General features: G+C 37.7%; 2 protein-coding genes across 2 annotated transcripts in view; one reads left to right on the top strand and one right to left on the bottom strand.

Moving 5' to 3' along the window:
* The window catches only part of LOC140855550 (uncharacterized), a 100,080-nt gene that overhangs the window by 24,103 nt on the left and 53,941 nt on the right, over positions 1–22,036 (top strand). The window lies entirely within an intron of this gene.
* Positions 6,685–20,363, bottom strand: LOC105033190 (uncharacterized). Its single transcript, XM_073251506.1, has 9 exons — positions 20,185–20,363; positions 19,977–20,091; positions 16,011–16,969; positions 13,182–15,045; positions 12,788–13,088; positions 12,112–12,242; positions 10,351–11,198; positions 9,357–9,469; positions 6,685–7,729 (listed from the first exon to the last, which is right to left on the bottom strand). The coding sequence occupies exons 1-9, from the start codon at positions 20,230–20,232 to the stop codon at positions 7,444–7,446; spliced, it is 4,665 nt and encodes a 1,554-aa protein (XP_073107607.1). The 5' UTR covers positions 20,233–20,363; the 3' UTR covers positions 6,685–7,443.

Below are 22,036 nucleotides of genomic sequence, written 5' to 3'. Positions count from 1 at the left end.
CTTTTATTTGTTCTCGTGAAAAAGGAATCTCTAATACTTATTTTTATTAGAGAGAAATTTAATAAAATTGATTATATATTATATTTTAATTATAATATGAATAAAAAATCATAAATTATCTATTTTAAAAGACTTTGAAAAATGGATATACAATTATAAAAATATATTGAGATTATTATAAATATTTTAAATAAAATTTTTCAAAAAATAAAATGAAGTTATTTACTTTTCTGTTTTTTATTAAAAAGAATATGATTGATTTTTTATAAAATAATTAATTATCAAAATATAAAATATCATGATCTATTTGAAATGAGTATATTTTATATTATGAATAAGTTTTGAATAGATATAATAAACCATAACTTTAAATCAAAAAATTCCTCTACAAAATCTAAATGGTACTTTAATATGCAACAAATTCTAATGTTGTAGGTCTTTAAACTTTGCTTCCACAAATCAAGTTTGGATCTTGGTCTAGCTAGGATTCAACAACCGTCAATCTTCTTTTCATATTACTTTAGATCATTGACAAGCCTGCGGTCATTATATTAACGACCATATTAGGAAATGGGTCACCATCAAGTAACATTATATCTTTATCTTTCTTAAAAAAAATTAAGTCTCCCTTCAATAATAGCTTTTTGGATGGTATTAAAACACTATACAATTATTAGTGTTATGGCTCCACCAATTATGCTCTTTGCAATATCTTTTACCCTTTGGCTCTTCGGAAGAGAGAATTTTATGGCCTTTAGGTAGCTTCATTTATCCAACTTTTGATAGGTGATTAAATATTTGCTCAATTTTAGAAATATCAAATGGATATTTAATATCATCCTTGGATGATGTCAAATAATTTTTTTCTGACTAAACTTAAACATTTGGCCTGCTAAGTTCTCTACAAATATAAGATTTACTAGTTAAAATTTTGGCAACATCTACTTCAATATCTTCTACACCGATAGATATGATTTCTAAATCGACATCAACAGCTGAAATTTCATAATTCAGATCCCTCACATAGATCTTTTTAGATGTTTTCCTTTGGTCCTCTTCTCTTAAACTAGTTTCATAATTAATAACTAGCATGGTTAATTAAAATAGGTCAAATAACTCTTAACCTGCAAATTTCTTTTCTAGTCCTAAGTGGAGGTTGTTTTGTACAATTTTAACATACTTTGACCTCCCTTGGTGATACATAACCCCTATTTATTGCCCTTTTGAATATCATCATATATTTCTTGACCGATTCACCAAATTGTTGAGTCAATCTAGTTAAATAAGCAATGAAAATTTCTTGCTCAATTTATAAAACTAGACAAAAAATTGGTTTTCTAACATTTGCCAAGTGTCTATGGAGTTAAGGGGCAGATTTACGTACAAGATAAAAGTAGAACCTTTAAGAGACTTACGGATAGCCTCAATTCGAGAATGTCATTATCGCCGGTCTCTTCACACTATATCTAGAACCAATCAATATCCATTATCTCCTACAAATCTGCACTATCAAAAAAATATTTTTTTATTAATAAATACTAACGACGATAATTTTATCATTGTTAATAATAATTTTTATCGACAGCAAATGATGATCAACAAATTTACTATCGTAAAAAAAATATATTAGTAATGACAATTTTAACTTTTAGTGACGGTAAATTATATCTCTAATAAAAAATAATTTTATTTTTTTTAATTTGATTTTAAGATTATTAGTGATAGAGTTACCATATTAGCAACAGTATTTTACCATCGCTAATAATCAAGTAACTTTTTTAATATGACTCTAAGATTATTAGCAACGAGGTTATCTTATCAGTGACGGTATTTTATCGTCTCTAATAATCAAGTAATTTTATTTTTTTAATTTATTTTTAAGATTATTAGCAACAGATTTATCTTATTAGCAATGGTAATTTACTGTCGCTAATAATCCTAAATTTTTTTCTCCAGATTTTTCCTCCACTCTACAGATTTATTAACGATGGCGTTTTGTATTATTAGCGATGGAAAGCTGCCGCTATAAAATTAAATCATTGTTAGCGACAACTTTAGCAACGCAACTTAGTCGTCACTAATAATAATGCTCTAAATATCTCCAAGTCCGCGATGGGCTCGATTCCATCGGTCGCCTTCTCCTCTCTCCTCCCCCGCCTTCAGTCCTCATTTTGCCCTGGAACTCCTCCCCCTAGCCCCCACACAGCCAGAGCCACCTCAGATCCGGGCTCCCCCAGCTTTTCGAGCTCACCCCTTCTTCCCGAAGCAACCTCCCCCTTCTTCCCGTGCACCCGCACGCCTCCCCCTTCTCCCCTGATCGCTTTTCTTGCTGGATCGAACCCCCAGCTGCCTCTCCGTTATCCCCCTGCCGCCTCTCCATTATCCCCCCATTGCCTCCTCTAACCGGATTGGAACCCCTGCTGCCTCTCCATTCTCTCCCTGCCCCTCTCCTTGCCAGATCGGACCCACCATCGCCTCCCCCTTCTCCCCTCGCCCCTGCACTTATCGGACCGAACCAGCAGTGGTCTCCTCCTTCTCCCCCCACCCCTCCCCTTGCTAGGTCAGACCCCTCACCGTCTCCCCCTTCTTCCCCCGCCCCTCCCCTTGTCGAACCAAACCTACGGCCCCACCTCCCTCTTTCAGAGTGCCCAACCACCAGAGCACGAGCCACCGAAGCACTGCGTCACTGGACCCACGCCACCGTTGCACTATGAGTATTAGCAATGGTGATCGCGATGGCTCCGTCACCGTCGCCACACCCCATTCCCATCTTTCTAAATTTTAAATATTTAAATTTAAAATTAATTTAATAATAATATTAATTTTAATAATATTATTATTAATTTTAATAATATTAATAATATTATTATTAATCTTAATAATATTACTAATAATATTATTTAAATTAATATTATTCTGGAGAGGTGGAACCACTTTGGGAAGCTCTCCGACGAGAGTAGTCCTACTGCCTTCGATGGTAGGATTTCGAGGTTGAACCACTGTCGGACCGGCTCTGATCCGCTCATCTACTCCGATGAAAGTCGGAATAGCTTAACGATTGGATTTTTAGACCCTAGATTCGGCCCTCGACACTATGAAATCCTCGAAGAAGTGATCAAGTTGACTTATCTTAGAGATAATAGTATCATTTTGTTTAAGTGTCGATAGTTTGATACCGATAATTATATGAAGGTTAATCTATGGTACGAACTTATTGAAATCAAATATAGATCAAAAGCATATGTCAATGACCTCTTTGTGTTAGCCTGACAAGCTGTTCAAGTGTATTATACTCCTTTTCCATCAAAAAAGAGAGGAAAGAAAAATTGGTAGGCTATATATAAGGTTAAGTCTCTAACTGTTCATTACGAGCTCAAAGAAGAAGAAAAGCCTCATTTACCAAAATACTTTTAGGATGATGAAACATTAGGAGTTCATCAGCATTTAATAGATACAGAATTAGATGCTCTAAAAATTCTCTTACATGATGACCAACATAAGGAGGTAGATCATATTGAGTTTATTTTTAAGAAGCATCCTATCCAAGAAGGTGAAGAAGAGGAAGTAGAGGAAGAAGTAGAAGAAGAGGAAGAATCAGATGAAAAATCCAAAGAGTACCAAACATCTGAAGAAGTCGATGAGTAGTGCTCCTTGGTTGTGATGAACTTCTGGACCTTTAACTCATTTTCAATACTTATCTTTCATTGCCACCCATCTGAAGGATACTAAACATCCGAAGGGTACCAAATATCTAAATACTTGTCTTGCATCATTTTAAATGGATGGTATCAGATGTGGTGGAAGTCGAATTGACTTTAATGCCCCTATATTCTTATAGTTGCCTTCTTATTTTTCCTAATTATAATTCAAACTAAATGGATATTGAAGGAACTGGCTCCATAAATTGCTATGGCCTCTTTTTCTTCTATCCATATGATGTCTCGAAGCTGATGGATGCCGAAGATTATATTTTATGAATATATATATACTCGACTTTATTCATATATACTCAATTAGATTTTATAAACATATATAACTTCTTTAACGTTGTCCTTGATCTACGGTACATGGCTTTCCGATGCTGAAGCCATCACAGATGAGGAGAGAGCTTTCATCTAGCCAGCTCGTATGGTTCTGCAGCACACATATCATATCATAAATTTTAATACTTTAAATATTCTTTTTTATATTATTTTATCTTTTATTATCTAATATAATATTCTTTATAATATCTTGATACTCTCAGATTCAGACGACGTGGGGTCACCAGTGACCCCACATTCACATGGAGCAGCGTCCAACTCTCAAAGTCAGCAGTGTAGTGACCCCACATTCACATGGAGCAGCGTCCAACTCTCAAAGTCAGCAGTGTGATAGAGAATCCATCCGATTCATGGCACCTCCGATTCAGTCAAAGGATAAAGAGCTCGTCCACATTCAGCCACACGTAAGTACTATATATCTTCACGAATATGTTTAAATTTTAGCCATTTTAGAGTATAATATTTATTGTTCAAAATAAATTTTGCAGCATATTTACAGAGCCTGGGGTACCTCGTGTGGTTACTGGCATCATCCGATGATTGATGCCAGGGCCAATGAATGAGTTCTCTATTTGGCCATCAAGCGCTCATGATGCAACTTAAGAGATATTCCTGATAAGTCAAAGATGTTTAATTTTTAAATTCACGATAAGTTTGTATTCTATTTATTCATACATGATTGCTTCTACTTGTAGGGGTACTATTGATTCAAAACTTCTCAGGACGAGGAGGCTAGCCGTCCGACCTTCGAGGAGATGGCCACATAGAGGTTCTAGAATGGGTTGTACAGTCTTCGACGGTCCATCATAGAGCACTCTACTTTCAAGTCATCATCAGACTCAAAGTCTTACACAAATCACTGGATGCAGACGGACATATGGGAAGCCCTCTGCGATCAGTGGAATGCTAAAGAGTACTCTGGTAGGCGACAGAGGGTACAACAGAATCGATCTATCTAGCAGCATCCGATCAAGCACATTGGTAGCTCCGTTGGCATATATATTGTGATCGATAGATTGATAAAGATTTTATATTTAAATTAATTTCATATTAAATTAATTATATATATATTAATTAATTTTATTTTATTATTTATTTATTATAGACATATCAGTTAGGTCGTGCACCAAGACAGCCGTAAATATAGGAGGCCACATACTAGTCTAGGAGGATTGATGATTACTTAGATTTTCGATCTCAACAAATTACGGTAACAGCTTAAAACATTATTTGTTAAGTTTTTATATATACTAATATATATGAACTAATGAATTTCTAAACTGTATAGACAGATTATACGGAGTATCTCGTATCACGGTACGGCGAGGATCCATCCTCTTAATCCTTCCTTGACCTCGATGGATGGCTCAAGAACCACCGGAGAGATGAGTAGGAACCGAATCATAGGATTCGACTACAGCTTCGACCCTCCAGCAGTTCAATACTCCTCTCAGAACTCGATGACACAAACATGGGTTAACGTCAAAGCTTCCAAGATGAAACTGTAGATATTAAATGCACATTGGAAAGCGATGGCTACGTGATCCAATAGGACAAAATAGTACACTCAATGTCATATTTTCTATACTACAGGCGGTGCACAAAAAATTTCTCTACCTAACAAACAGAGGAGGAAGATATAACAAATGAGAATAATCCAATAAAGTTGATACTTGATACCAAGCCTGAAATAAGAGTAAATAGATAAAAAATTTCAGGAGGTACTATAGGCCAAAATATTGAGAATGCCGCAAGAAGATCCTCTGGAACCTTTAACCGATGCAACAGCGAAGGGATAGAGAAAACAGTGGAAAGAGAGACAGCAAAAGATTGTTAGCAATAATAGCCTGAACATAAGCAAAAACTAACATCTGAACAACTTACAGCGGACTACAGAGCTGAAACTGCAGCTAGGAACCATATTATTCATCAGTTTGACTAGCACACTGCAAGAAGCTCGAGTACAGTGAAATCATTAGAAATGAAAAATTAACAAGGATCTGCATCTGCAGCCAATACATGAGCAAAACCAGTGGAGACAATATCTGTGGTATGCAAGAAGAAATCACCCGTTAAATCATAATCAGCCACCCAATCCGCAGCTTTATAGCTGTCTGTAAAGTAAGCATTTTTGTTATATATCATCCACGTTGGAAACTGCAGTTATCTATGTCGCCGTAGGCTTGTAATTCTGTTTTCCTTGGGATTGGTTTCCGTGTTAATGATGTTGTGACTGCCACTATTATATATCAATGCAGCAGTTTGCTCCCTATTTTACCCAAAAAAATAAAAAGGATAACAACAAAAGAGTCAGAATAAAGCCAATAAAAATAATGAGAACAGCATGCTCAGAGTTTCGAGACCACCCACTAAGAAAATAAAATTGAAAATAAAATTCCAAATCTCCAAACCAATTCCATCATCCATGGATAAAAGACGTAAACCAAAAGGATGGCCCAATGCCCTTCACGACACCACAGAGAAATCATTCGTGTGTTGAAGTTACATCGGCAAACTGGCAACACAAGCAGAATATTGCAGCTAGTACAGCACTCTGCAAATAGTTGCAAAAACCAACACAAGACCATAACCATGACCATAACCATGCAAGTCATTTTCTGAAGAATGCAGATCTTTAGAATAGAAAACAAAAGACTTTAGTTGGTTTTCTTAAAGAATTAAGCTAGTTCAAGCTACAGAATTGCTGGTGGCTGATTCAACAACCAAATAGCACTGCAGAATTTGCTATTCATCATAATGCAAAACACAGAACAGCATCCAGAGTAGTCCAGAATACATCTCTCCAGATTTACTCCTGTCAAAGTCAAACTCACAAGTTCAAAATGACATCTTCGCCTCTCATGCAGTGTAACCAAACATGATTTGATGCAGCAAAATTTATTTGAACTTCTACGATGTTTAGCTTCCGCAAGACTTATCAGTGCCTTGAGTCTAGGGGAGAGCAGTGGAGGTAAAATGCACTCCAAGAGACAAATGTTGGCTTAGAAATGTTTTGTATGGTACTGAAAGAAAATTCCTTCAACCAATATCGTATCCAAATAAGCACAATCTTCACCAGGCCCCGACACCCATGCCATAAGAACTTGATTGATCCTGCAGTTGAGTGCCCCCTGAACAGAAACCAGTAGAACTTTGATTTATACCAATTAATCAACTGAGATCCCATCAGAATGATGAAGTAGCAAGTATAATCTCAATGAAAGCAGAGATTCGAACTACTGCAATAAGTTCCACAAATAATTTTCAGCATGTCCAAGGGCAAGAAGGGATGCTGGTCCAAATTAAGGATCACGCATTGGTGATGGAGACCAACATGGTGTGACCAATTGTTTGCATAATCAATATAGAAAGAAAAAATCATCTTCCCTCCTCATTAGCTTTATCTAAAGAGATTAAATGACATTGCTTGTTGTTCCATGCTTAGATGAGAAAACCACTTCTTTACTTGCATAACATAACCATATTCACTAGCATCTTGTGGAAGTTCTCGGTGTCCAACAATTTCTTCAAAATTGAATGGAAGAAGATTTAGCAAAGCACCAACAGCTGAAAATTGAGTGGGCATACTCCTTTTTTCTGTAATGCTTGCTTCTAGAATCCTGGACAAACTACATCTCAGCTCTGCAACTCCAGTCTGCTGATAGCCACCATCATCGATGCCAAATCTGCCAAACAGAAATGAATGGAATGAGCATTTAAGACTGCAAAATTCCAAAGCATCATAACTTTAACATAAAGCAAGCTAAGAAAAAAGAGATTGAACACCAATTGGCAATAAACTAAAGCAATAAAAACAAGAAACAACATTTTTCAATCTGATGAAACATTTGGTGTTCCCGCATCAAAAATCAGGTGAAATGCTGGGCAGCATTTATGCCCCTAAGAATATATACAACTAAATTATTTAGTCAACGAGCACAAGCCTTATCCTCCATCCCTAGGAGCGGAAAATGGCTAGGTCAAGCTCATATATCTGGTCACTATGGGCCTGACACAAACACCTCTTGACCCGTGAGCAGGTTAGAAGTGCCACATCCAAACATGTCCAAGGGTGTCAATCCAGCTGTCTTGGACCTAATCCATATGGATAGTCAAAAATATCCTGTCCATTTTTTGTTGCTTTTTTTAAAAGCTGCTTTGGACAGCTGACCACACCAATAAAAACTATTTATTATATGTTTAAGAGAAAATAGTCCAACTATTTTTCACCTTTTTGGACAGCTAACAGTCAAACTATGATGTTCACATGGGGATAAAATTTTTAGAAGGAAAAAGATAGCCAAACCTGCAGTTCATATCACTCTTCTTTGAAACTATTATATACTTAAGAGAAATTTTCTATCTATATTCCCATGGCACAACGGTTTAAGGACTTTTGATCCAAACCCGATCAACCCGCTGGTGGGTCAGGGTCAGCTTATACTACTGGACCCACGAATCCAAGGGCTCAGGTTCGGCAGGTAGAGTCCAGGTTAGGTCAGTCGTCCAGGTTACCTTAGGTCAGACAAACAAGTTTAGGTCAAGATTATGTCATAGTCCTACTCTAACTAATAAAATGGGTGCCTAGCTTGGGCTGGACCTCCTCCCAACAACTTAAACCTTTAGATTGTGAGTCCATGATAATTGGTATCAGAGCCAGGCCCATTGTGCGTCGCAATATCGATTAGCCATGTGGACCTGTCACAGGGGGATACCAAGATCGAGCAGGACCCTAAAGGGTCGAGTAGAGCCTGTAGGCCCTCCTCTCTGGTGGAGCAAACCATGAAGATTGAAGAGGGTGTCGTGAGATTGGGTAAAGAGATTGTCATAGTCCCACATTGACTAACAAAAGGAATGGCAGATGGGTTTCTTAGCCTAAGCCAGTCCTCCTAACAACTAAAGATTTTGGAATGCAAGTCCATGATAATTACCACCCCTATCCCTCTCCCACCCATCTTCCCTTCCAGTCTTTAGGCATGTAGATGCACATTAAACCTACTTCCCAAACCATAGTAGAGGGAAAACTATGAACTAAAGAACAGAAATCTGTTGATATTAATGCAAGAATAGAGGGAAGAAGGAAACAGTAGCACTGGAAGGGATTGTAATGAAAACCCTCATTTTCTTTTCCCACCTCTAGTTTCTTTTCTACAAACATAACCCAGGTAGGAACCATGTAAATACGGACAATTGGCATTTACATTATTCATCACTCTTTCTCTTGAATATGCAAACAGGTGAACAACATATGTAAAGTATAACATAAATCAATTTAAAATCTAGAAAGCCAGGTCCTGCAAAACTAAGACATACCTTCCCAGCTGGCCTAGTAATACAAAAAGAGCAGCTAAAAACTCCTCAGACTTGCAGAACTCCAGCATATTTACAATACGAGACACAATTTTGTTGCACGTCCACTCCCATCTCTAGGCAACAAACACAACAAAGGAATAAGTCAGAATAAAGTTATTTACCAGACATAAGCAAAGAAATAGGAACCAGCAACTTCAATCAGATATCTACATCATGTTTAATGCAGAAAATTTAAATAATATGCAGAAATAACTTGTTGAAAAGTTATTTTCAGCAGTTCAAGCTTTGAAGAAGTCAAGGACAACTTGACAGCCCATGTCTGAGTATTTGCATTAAAACCCTAAATTTAAATTTAAAATAAGATAAAATAAAACACCAGCTGGTACATGATCTGTTCTATTTATGCAACATCTCCATTAGCTCAGATTGAATGTTGAATGCTAAAGAGCTAGACAAGCATATCCTAGTGCAACCACATAACAGGGTTAGTACCAAGGTTTCAGGAACCAGTACCACTATCGGTTTCTAGTCGGTATGATACTATACTGTACCGTACAGACAATAAAAATTCAAAAAAAAATACCACCCAACGGCCAAAAAAAAAAATCAAACCGAACCGGTACTGCACCGCACCATACCGCACCGTACCGCATGGTATCAGACAATTCGGACCGATACCGTACCGAACCGACCGGTTCAGGCCATTTTTCGAAAAACCAGCCTAAACCGAACCGATTCCCCACCGGTACAGTATGGTACGGGGTATACTGGTCTGTTTGGGTCGGTACGGAATAGCATGGTTAGTACCGTGTTCTCAAGTTGTTTATGTGTACCGGAAAGTTGGGGTCTTCCTTATTAGCATGTGCATGTTGATATGCAAGTGTGCATGTACATATTCTTTCATTTCCTACTTTTTGGAGGGGGAGGGGTGTGCAATTCATCCTAGGAAATAGACCAGAAAGGAAAAGAGCTAACCATAAGATAAAGTTCATACCATGTAGCACCCAATCAGCTCCACCAAAGAAACTATATCTGTGAAGTAGCAAAAAGAGCTCTCAGGAAAACAATCAGACCGATCAGCAGAGAGCTTTCCAAACTTGTATATAATGCAAGATCCAATGCACTCAGTCTTCAGTCCACTGACTTTGGTTGTACTGACTGTCCCTCCATCATCAGAGCATGAATGGGATGTGCCGATTGAAGCAGTTGATTTTTCTCCATCTAGATGATTGATATTACCAGCCAAAGCATAAAATTGTAGCTCATCCAGAAGCGAACAAGCAAAATTATTCATACAAAATTCATCCAAAGCAAATGGGCATTGCTCACAGGGAGGAAAGATAGACATATGTTGTGTTGAATGGAGACAGGAAGAAGCAGAACAAGCACATTCATTCCCATGCTCAACTAGTGAAACCACTAATCTTACAGCATTTACAACCAACCTATACTCGTCCAGATTTAAAAACTTCTCGCCACATACACAAGCAAAAACATGTAGTGCCAATAGAATCCAGGAAGTATCATTTCTACATATTCGAAGGATTCTGTAAGAAAACTCCAGAACAATACCAATGCGATCTACTGTGGCAGAAATAGATGCAAATATGACACAACCAGCAATAATCTGATCAACTGTCGCATCTTTAGTAGACACACAAAGATCACTCCCATTTAATTGATGAAATTCCTGTGATGAGAAGCATGCCGACAAAGGCTCGTGCGGTCTGTCAGTGTACAACAAAACTTTTCTGTTAATGAGAAAATCTTCAATTAGCTCAACAAGGATGTTCAGTTGGCATATTTCTAGAATTAACCATCTTGCCTCCCCATTTGATAACACTGCAAGAAGACCACAAGTTAGTTCTTTCAAGTGTGTTAACGGCATAAAAATAACTGCAAGATTGCATATAATAGTGCTACAGCATTTACTCAAGAAAATAACAAGGTTCTATGCACAACCACTGAGCTGACACTGTCGACTAAACATGGAGATGAAAAAAAAAATAACGGCCTTCCATAATTGCCTGCTACAAGGAACAGTTCTAATTTTCCTCTTGCCTTTGTCAACAATTTTTTTTTTTTAATTGCACCTCAGTTAATGGATCCACAGCCCTCAAAATGCTGCAATCAATTTCTAGTTAACTAAGCCCTTGCACCATTTTCATACTGCAAATTTCTTAAATAAATTTAAGTCCTACAATTGTCCAAAGAAATACACATATACACTACAAAGGAGTGCCATATTGGACAATGAACTTGTATGATGACCTTCATTAGATGTCCATATATCCTTTACTAGCTGCTCCTTTTGTTGATCTCTTTGAATAGTTAACCTAATTTCACTTGATATACACAGCATTTCATGCGACTAAAAGTTGGGATAAGACCTTGTTCTCCTGTTGGATAGCATAAAGTAAACAATGAAGATAGGAAAAGGTGACAAGCTACAGATGGCTCATTCCTTAAATAATAATGTTGCAGTTCTAGGACAAAAATACCACCAAAAAAGAAGTCGTAGGACAAAAATATGCAATTGATGAAGAAGATGCATGAAAAGGTGTTATACTGCAGGAAGGGACATGGAACACAATATAGCTCATGACACTGAAGAATTTGTAAAATACATATTCAGGACAAGCATTTGTAATGATTTAATTGAAACAAATCAACATGAAATTTGATGAACTCATGCTATAGAAGTAATAGAAGTTTCCAAGACTCAAACAACATGAAATGAGAAGTCAGGTGAAACCTTTATTAATCTCTTCTGCAAAAGAACAGGAAGGTAGTAGAAATTCTCCACTCCTGGTGCATCTTGAATTTGCTGACAGCGAACCAGAAATATTGCACAATAATAATGAAAAGAAAACAACAGCCTTCTCTCTGAAACAACAAGAATAAATTCTTCTTAAGTATATGTAGATTCTCAAGCCAATTTATTTAAAAACAAAAAACTTTTCCATAAGAAAAACAAATAATTAACTAATGTCCAAGATTTAAAAAGATTGGGGCTCTTAAGTTTCTAAGTTTTATGGAAAAAAAGACTTCACATATCTAAATTTTAAGGTTTTGCAAACACATATGTTTGAGGAGATCCAAATCAGATTTTAGCTAAACCAAGTTTTGATTTAAGAAAAAGAAAAGTATGACAAATGTAGGGAGCCATGTTTTTTCTCAAAAATTGTTTCTTCTAAAATAAAATCTCACCCTTCTTAGAGACCAGATCTACATCTCTCAGTCACATCCTGACATATCAAAAGAAGGCCAGACTATCACCTCACTCCTCCATTACCCCTCTTCATTCTTACAACCAAACAACTAAATAAAACAAGTTTTAGTCATACTACTCTAACATGTATTGTTTTTACAACACTGACAAACTAAACCTCCAAGGACCTCCAAAAGAATAATGTTATTAAATCACTTACTTAGGCAAAAGTTCTGATTCCATAGCTATAGCACGAAGCACTTGGGTGTCCATGCAACCTTGAGATATAACAGTCTTGCTATATTGTGATATCCTTGTTTTGCTGGAATCATCCATATTTGAGAACACAACAAAATACTTGGGAATTTTCTCCACTTCAAGTCCATCACTGTCTCCACATAGATCATTGATCTTCCTGATGGTGGACACAGGCATTGATTTAGAAGCTTCTGTCTTTGCAGCACATTCTGAGACCAGTAAATTACAATTTTGCTCGTATTTCTCAGCTTCAGAACTTTTATCTGTTTTAAAAGGAAAAAACCCCAAGCACAAATTAACAAACAACCCAAGCACAAATTAAAAAATGGGTGAGAAAATATTTGCATTAGGCTTACCAATCATTTCACCACTTTGAGAAACAACTGCACCATCATGTTTTTCTCCTTTGCCTTCAATATGGTTTTCTGTGGAAGTTGTAACTGTGGCATGAGTCAGTCCACAGGTTCCATTTGGTACATTCACTAATTCCCTTGTTAAATTATGTATCTTTGGAATAGAATTATGCATATACCAATTCTCACATAATTGCTGAGAATGCAATGTGAATTTTGAAAAGCTACAGTTTGTGCTTCCTGAAAGCAATGACTTGTCAGACCCTCCTGACAATACTTCCTTAGATACCTTTGAATCAGAAATGGCATTAGGACATAAAAGGCCATGGACAACGTGCTTGAACTCCCCATGGTCCTTTAGCTCCATGGTAGGTAGTGCATCACTAGCCTTCTGCACTGTGTCACCTGCATTTCTGCCATTATGTGTCAGTTCAACATCCATTTTACTATCATTTCCATGAAAGGAAGAATTATGCTCAGCATTACACAGCATCTCATGTTGCTTGAAATCACCATCTGTTACAATTGTACCATTAATTCTTACTTCTTCAGACGAATGGCTTAAGACTGGATTATCATTCAATGACAGTTCCTGAAAATGAAGGGCTTTCTGTTTTGCAGTGTTGGAACTAATCTCCAAATCAATGACATCAAAGGTATGGGATTGCAGGGCATTACTTCTTTCAGTCTCAAAACTCTCCAAATTTCCCTCTACCAGAAAATGATAGTCATCTGGTACACACCGTTTGAGGCTAGCAGACTTAATTTCAGGCAAAGTGGGTGAAAGAGGCATCTCTATTGCAGCTTTATACCTTCTTTCATCATCACTATCCAGATCAAGTAGCTTCATATAATCCCCACGTATCATCTTCTCAAATGAAATTAAATCAGCTCGCTCACTGCTAACAGCATTAGATGGCTCTTCCCCGCATACAGCATTTTCTTTCATCTGGAAAGGTTTAGCCATTTCAGGAAGGAAGCATGGAATCCTACTGTCTTCTGCTTCATACTTTTCTGCCTGTTTCTGAATGTTATTTTGATTAAAATATCGTACATCAGGTTTCCGTCGCTTACGTAGCATTTTGTCACTACTGTGTTTGAAGGATTTTTTACTGCGATCATTATGATTTTTGGCACAAAATCCCTTTCTGTCATCCAAGTACTCTGAAATCCCAGAATTTTTGGAGCCTGAAGGTATATTAGCTTTTCTGCTCAAAAGATATTTTAACTCAGATAGTTTCTCTCCTATCTTCAAATACAACTGACCATCCTCAGAATACAACCATGCAACAGATTCTAGAGCATGTTGGAGCCTTCTTTTTTTCCTGCGACCATTAGATGCCTGATCCACAACACTCACTGCAGATGAATTCAGGCATGCATTTATCGCATTTCTTTCGACAGAAGCTCTATTGTTATTCTCTGCCACCACCCCAATATTTTCTGTTTGCCTAGTTTTAGCCACTCCATCAGACGGTCTCAGAATGGATGATCTCTGATTGGAGCTCTTCCCTGCTACTTCGGTTGATGCAGTGGCAAAAAAGGCATCCTTTCCCTGTGAGCCCATGAACTTGCTATCAGAAAAAGATGTTGCAGTGGAACATACGGCAGAACTTGGTGACTTGATTCTGACAGAACCTCCAACTGGAGGCTCCAATTCAGAACTAATACCTGAGGTTGGTCTGGTACAGCTTCCTCTAGATAATTGAAGGCGAGGGCATTCGCTTGCAGAACAAGGGTAATTAATTGAATTTGTATAGCATGTCTCTGGCAACCTAAATTCACTTTGTGACTTAATATTGCATGGTTGGGAACCCAAAAGGTTGTTCTGCAAGTTGCAGCCCCATAGCTCTGGAGATTCATCATTCTGCATAACAAGTTCATGAGTCCTTGAAAGTTAATAAAACAGAAAAACGATCACAAAATCATTTTGTTAATAGAAATTTAATAAAAATTTCGAGCAAAATGAGAAAGAGATAAAATTATAAAATGCATTTGTAGCCAGAGTCTGGATACAGCATGGATATGGGTGTGGCAGGCGGTAAGGAGCTTGAGTTGTAATGCTGGACTATAGTCTTGGTGGCAAAACATCTCATGCACCTACACGTGACTAATCAGGCTTATTGAAGAATTTTATGACAATGCCACATAGATACTCTCAAGCTTTCCTTAAAAAGGCAAAAGATGCATCACTGAGATGCTGCACTCTCACAAATGAATTATCTCAATCTCCTGATGTGCTACTCTTGAGAAAATGAGTTAACAACTATCATGGCTGTTCTCATGGGTAACTAAGATCAAAGTTTGGAAAACTGAGCTTATGTGATCGGTTTTTATCATTTAATTTAAAAATAAAAAAATTAAAAAAAAAAAAAAAGAAAACAACTGTCCAGATGAATGCAAAGTTTAAAGAAATTCATCACACCTATTATATTAGTAAAACGTAAATATTATATATTAGCAAATATACTTTCATTATCTTCATGCAGGCTGACAATGTGTCCTAAATTTGCAAAACTATCATTTCCTATGAAATATTCTTTGGCATTATAAAAGAAGATCTAGAAGCATGCCTGATTAATAAGAGAATCTTGTTCATTTCATGTTCTCCATCACATGATCATATTTTTGCATAGACGAGTAGCTTTCATAATTTAATTGTGCAGATCTATGCATCCATAATATTCCTGTGAATTTGACACCGACAAACGAACAAGATAACATGACACAAGCAATTGCTTATGGCAACTAAATGCTAAGATTACCTTTAAATAGGCAAAATTGTCATTGTTCAGGTAGTGCATATGACAAATAAAGATATTAGATACAAACCTTTGCCAGGCTATCTGTACCTTCCATGCTGCAAGACAGTAAGTCATAAAGGACATTAAAGCGGCAAGACATTTGCATGAAATCCTGTTTTAAGAGATAAAGCTCTTTCCTTATAAACTTATTCTCTGCTTTCTCTAGTTTATTCATTCTTTTGGCATGCTTTACTTGCTTCTTTTTCAGCTTGAGTTGCTCTCTTAGAAGCTTGACATCTGCAGTTTTGATGTTTGTTCCACCATTATGTCTTTCATCTCCAAAACATGAACAACCCCTTACATCTCTTCCAGAAGATAAAATCTCCTCGACTTTCCTCTGTAATTCTTCACTCCTTTGCTTCTCCTTCTCCAGCCTCTGGGACAAATTATCTGCCCTGTATTTTTCATCCATTGCCTTTTTCCTTTCTACTTCCATAAGCCTTCTCTGTTCTTCTGCCTTTGTCCTCTCCAGATCAGCACGTTTCCTTTCTCTGTTTATCTGCTGCTTCTCTGCTTCAGCCTTTTTATTTGCATCATCTGCTTTGGAGATCTCTGCAATCAACTTCTCTCTTGCTTCATTAGCTTCCATCTTTAGTTTTTCAAGGCAAAGCCTGTATTCATCTGCTTCGTTCCTCGCAATCTCTGCATGCTTCTTTACTTCTTCTACCTTGCTTTTCTCCACTTCCACTAACTTCCATGCTTCTGCAGCTTTTTTCTTCTCCACTTCAGCCTTCTTCTTCTCAGAATTACTTCGCTTTTTCTCTTTTTCTAAAAGTTCTTTGAGTCTTTCTACTTCTCCCTCTGCCTCCAAAATGCGAATCAGCCCACTCTCATTGCTATCCTCACTTCTTGAACTTCCACTTTTCTGACAAGAGGATATCTCAGCCTTCAGGTCATGTATTTCTTTCTCCAACTGACTTCTAATAGTGCACTCCTTTTCTTTTGCTTCTTTCTCTCGCCCTGCTCGTGCCCGCTCATCTTCATAAACTGCATTACAATTCTCATCTGAGTTCAGAGGACCTCAAGACATAATAACCTAAAGGACAATTATCGAAAATTCCTATGAGAACAGAAACCAGATCATGATAACACATGTTTACTCATACAATCAAAAAAAATCACTTTAAGAAAATGATAATATAAGGGTTTCCCTAAAAGAAAAAATAAAACAAAAAATTGTTATAAGATGTGATTTTAAGGTGATGACTGTAGGGGGACATGACGAGAGTCCTGAAACCTGGGGTGATGGTTGTGCTAGGGCAATATAGAACAATGAGTTCAGATGAGATGAAAATGAAGACAGAGGAAAACAAATAGAAGGCAAAGGAAGATACCTTGGGGTGATCTCCACCTAAATAAAACTTTTAGCTGAATCCTAAGTAGAATATACCACAGTGGCATTATGGGCTCCATGAAACACCAAACATATTCAAGGCAATCACTCCACTTTAGTCTTTAGTTACCAATCCTCCTTAACAAGGGAGAATAATCAAACCTGCTTTCTATGAATTATGAACTCCCTCTGTCACAACCTTACAAATTTATAAGCCAAAAGTCATATTACTCCCTTTCTTAGTTTGCTTAATCTTACATCTTGGTTGGGAGTTTGGGGAAGAAAAGAAAATATTAATAAGGAGAGAAAAGAAAAGAAAGGAAGTGTATTTCTTTCATCTTGGTTGGGAGTTTAAAAAAAGAAAAAAATAATAATTTCTTTCTTTCTTGGTTAGAAGCAAAGAAGAAAGGAAAAGAAAAAAATGTTACAACCTTCTTTTACTGTTATACCCTTGAACATAATACATACAATACCCATTTATGAAAAATAACAAAAAGGAACCCAAGAAACCCCTCCATCTCCCTCGAGTGCTCTCCTTCCCCACAAATCTATGAAAAAGAGAAGCGAAAAGAAAATTATCTAAGTGGTAAAAGATCTCAACTTTTGATTTTTTTTTTCCATCTTTCTTTTGTTTTCTTGGATTTTTTTATGTTTTCCACTGATTTTCCCTCTGTATTCCATCCTCCAGAACCAAGGAACCCCTCCATCTCCCTCAAGTGCTCTCCTTCCCCACAAATTTCCAAAATTTAGAAGTGAAAATAAAAAATAATAATAATGAAAGTGGGAAAAGGTCTTATATTTTGTTTTTTTCCATCTTTCCTTGTGTTTTTGTTGATTTTTCCCGTCTATAGGAGTCTCAATCGAGTGGAAGGCAGCTTCCAGTCTCAATCAGGTGGGAACGTAGTTTTGAAAATCGATTCGAAATGTCCGGTACACCCCATACCGAGCCGGACCTGCAGAAAATCGGGATGGTTTTGGTATCCAAAACAATTCTTGAAGGGAGGGAGAAGAAAAAGAGAAAAAGAGAGGGGGGAGAGAAAGAGAGAGAGAGGAAGAGAGGGCCTCCGACAGCTGTCGGAGGCCATCCGACGTCTTGCTGTCGGAGGCCATCCGACGTCTTGCCAAGGTCGGTAAGCGCAGAGAGAGGGAAGAAGAGAAAGTAGGAGGTCCTTATCGAGCCTCCGGAGGCCATCAAAGGCCTCCGGATGGACGACGCCACCGCCATGACATCTTCAACAACCGACAAGCCCATGCCGAGGGGCCTGAGGTCGGTCAAGTCGGAGGAGGGCCTCTGCCCTTTTTTATTTTTGAAACAAGAGTTCGCCTCTGTTTCGGATTTTTTTTTTTAGATTTTAACGCATAAAGTCAACAACCCAATTGCCAACTTCGTGAATTTTTATTTTTTAAAAAAAAATAAGTTGAAGTCGGCAAACCATTTGCCGACTTCATCTAAATTTTTTTAAAAAAAAGTGATGTCGGCAACAGCGTTGCCTACTTCGCCCACTCAAAATCAAAAATAAAAATCAAAACAGAGATGAACCCTTATTTCAAATCTGCCATCCTCCGCGGCCCTCAGCCGCCCTCTGCTCCCTCCGTGCTGCCTCGCCGGTCGTCGAAGAGCTCACGACTGCATTGCCGCCCATCCGAAGGCCTCTGAGGGCCCCCGATGAGCCGGTAAGCTCTCCCACTCTCTCTCCTTCCCTCCCTTCGCACGTATCAACACTCAGCAAGATCCCAAATAGCATCCGACAGCCGCCGAAAGCCCTCTCTTCCTCTCCCTCTCCCTCCCCCTCTCTTCCTCTCCTTCTCCCCCCTCTCTTCCTCTCTTTCTTCTCCCTCTCCCTTCTCTATCCTATCGATTCACGTCAGTTTGATCCAATACAAATCTGTACCGAGCCATACAGCCAGCAGACCGACACAGGCTCCGATACCGAGTACACGAACCTTGGGTGGGAGGCTTAAAATAAACCCTACAGATAAGATGAAAATTATAAAAAATTCATTAAACTCACAATTCTTTGCTATCCAAATCCACTCAATTTGGAAAAGAAAAAAATTGTGATTTGAGGGGGTTTGTATTCCCTCTATTTCTTTCCTTTTCTTTGGTGAAAGAACTCCCAACCAAGAGAAAATATTAACTTTCTCCCCTATCCTTTTCTCTTCTCTCCTATTCTTTTCTCCCAACCAAGGCATTAGAGAAGTCCTTTGCTTGTCTAAGAGTTTTTAACGTACTATCCCATTATTGCGTTTGTGCCTAGCCCACTAAAATGTTGGACAATCTCTTAATATCTTGCGGGAAAAAAAAAGTTATCAAATACCATGCCGCTGCTTAGGGCTTTCGTCTCCTTAACCAGAAACCAATATGCAGCACGAACTCTAAACCGTAGACTTCATGATGAGTTCGAAGCAAAGGGGTAAGAATATGTCATAACGGTATCATTTCAAAAACAATTTAGATACTCGGAATCTTAAGAAAAATTTATTTATGGTAGCTATCTAAATTTGTCATTTCTCCCGATTTGATTCAACTAATAAATTAACCTTCAACCATGAACTACGAAATGCAGGGATCAACAAATCGGTCGAGAAAATAACAATGCAGCAAATAATGCCTATGGGAGAGGGAGAATCCACGATCGAATCTGTGATTCTTAGCCTTACCCTTCTTGAGATTCTTATTCTCGTTCAAGAGCTTATTCGCTTCGTTCTCGAGGAGCTTCACGGCTTGCCGGAGAGCATTCCTCTTCTCTTCCAACTTCTGATACCGCTTCTTGATCTGAAACAGAGAAACACCGCACGGAAATTATCACCATGGATCAGAAACATAAGAGATTCAAAAATCGGGCTCGAGAAGGGTTCTGGAACTTGCCTCCGCGCAGCATGGATTCAAGGGTTCGGGCTCTACGTCGGCCGCCATGGGAGAACAGATGATTACACCGAGTTCGGGCGTTGGGGTTTCGAAGGCATGGCGAAATAGAGGATTAGGGTTTCACCGATGAGCGGTGGGAACGCCACTTTGGTACTGGTTGTGGTCGATGGTTCTGTGTTGAAGCGGAATAAAACCCTTTAAACCCTTCGCACGTGTAAAAGTGGTCTGCCACCGCCAAGGTTTGAAAGACGGCCTTGGCGAACAGCGTGTCTGATTCGGACGTGCCGTTGCGTCAAGAGACCTAAGGTCCAAGGATTCGTTGGTTTCACGGAACGCGGGGAGGGTCAATTGAAAACCAAACAAATATCTTATATCGAATTAGAGTTTTAAAAATATAAAAACAAAAATATATATATTTTTATGAGAATAAGATTGTCATATTTTATTGGAAAGAATTAAAGAAAGTATAGACCACCAATGATTTTTATTTCAAAATAATATAATTCTCGATGATCTAAGACCATCATATTTATTATGTTATGTTCAAGTGATTAAAGATTTCCAGGTGTTCATGAATAACTTATTTGGTACTTCACGAAAATCTAAGATCGCTATCATATAATATCAGAACTATCCTTAATATATTTCATATCATATATTATAACAAAGATAATAAATATATTTATTAATATATTAATTATTAATATATTTTATAAAAAAATATAATTATTAATCTTATAAAAAATATTAATTGCTATTATAGAATATAAATGTTATTTATTCTTATAAAATTATTATTTTTGTTACTGTAAAGCTCAAAATTCGAAGTAGGACGGATCAAATGAGGTCGGGCAATTGTTGTGATCCGATGGAAGCTCCTCCAATCTGTAAAATCGGTTAAGAAATCGGATGAAGATCTTTTTCTTCTTGACCTCTCCGATGCTTAAGTCAATTCGAGCCTTGAGAATAGGGATGGAAAAGAGTGGGAGAGCAAGAAAAATCGAGTAAAACTGGAGAAGGACTGGGTAGAAAATACGATTCTGACCGAGTTTCCTACTGACAAAGTTTCTCCAATTTCAAAAAGCAAGATTTACTGATGGAGGATCCCTAGCCCTCTATTTATAGAGGGGTTGAAAAGATCATTTTCAGAGTTTGTTAGGCCATTAGAGGAGTTTGTTAGGCAGTTAGAGAGCCATCTGTAAGTAAGCTGACATATAACTGGGTATATGAGCTAAAAGTGGAGTCATGCCTGGCTGATTTTGCCAACTGTATATGAGATTGTGGCCAACTGGAATTTAGTTATGGCGGATGATAGCGAGATGACTGTTATCACCAATATAGCGGTTCACCTCAATGAACAATCGGAGTGAAGTAAAGGAGATCGACAATTCCACCTTGGTGAATGACCGAGGTGAAAGAAGATCAAAATAAGATAGGCTACTATCAGCTGAGATACCCATTGTCTCGATCATGCATGGCACCATGATTTAGGTTAGCAAATAGCCGACCTCACCATCAATCATGAAAATTTGCTGACCTCACCATCAATTATGAAACAAAGGCACTATCAATGCTCCAAAATTGATAATTTTCTAATCTCATATGATGATGCCATATGGTTGGAGATCGATTTAGTGCACCAACACTTTGCCCCCACTTTCTATATCCGAGGTGATAATTTTTTAATTGGACTAGGAAGTAGAAGTATCTTCAGATTTATTTTGTAAATTGGATTTTCATCAGTTGAAAAAATATTTGCCATTGAGACCGAATTTTACCATTCAGGAGATCTTATCTCTGTATTTGCCCTTTTGGCTCAGTTTTTGCCGGTCAGGAGATCTTATCTTCATAC

Source organism: Elaeis guineensis, chromosome 2 (genome assembly GCF_000442705.2).
Source record: "Elaeis guineensis isolate ETL-2024a chromosome 2, EG11, whole genome shotgun sequence".
Classification (NCBI taxonomy): Eukaryota; Viridiplantae; Streptophyta; class Magnoliopsida; order Arecales; family Arecaceae; genus Elaeis; species Elaeis guineensis.
This window is presented reverse-complemented; position numbering and strand designations above follow the sequence as displayed.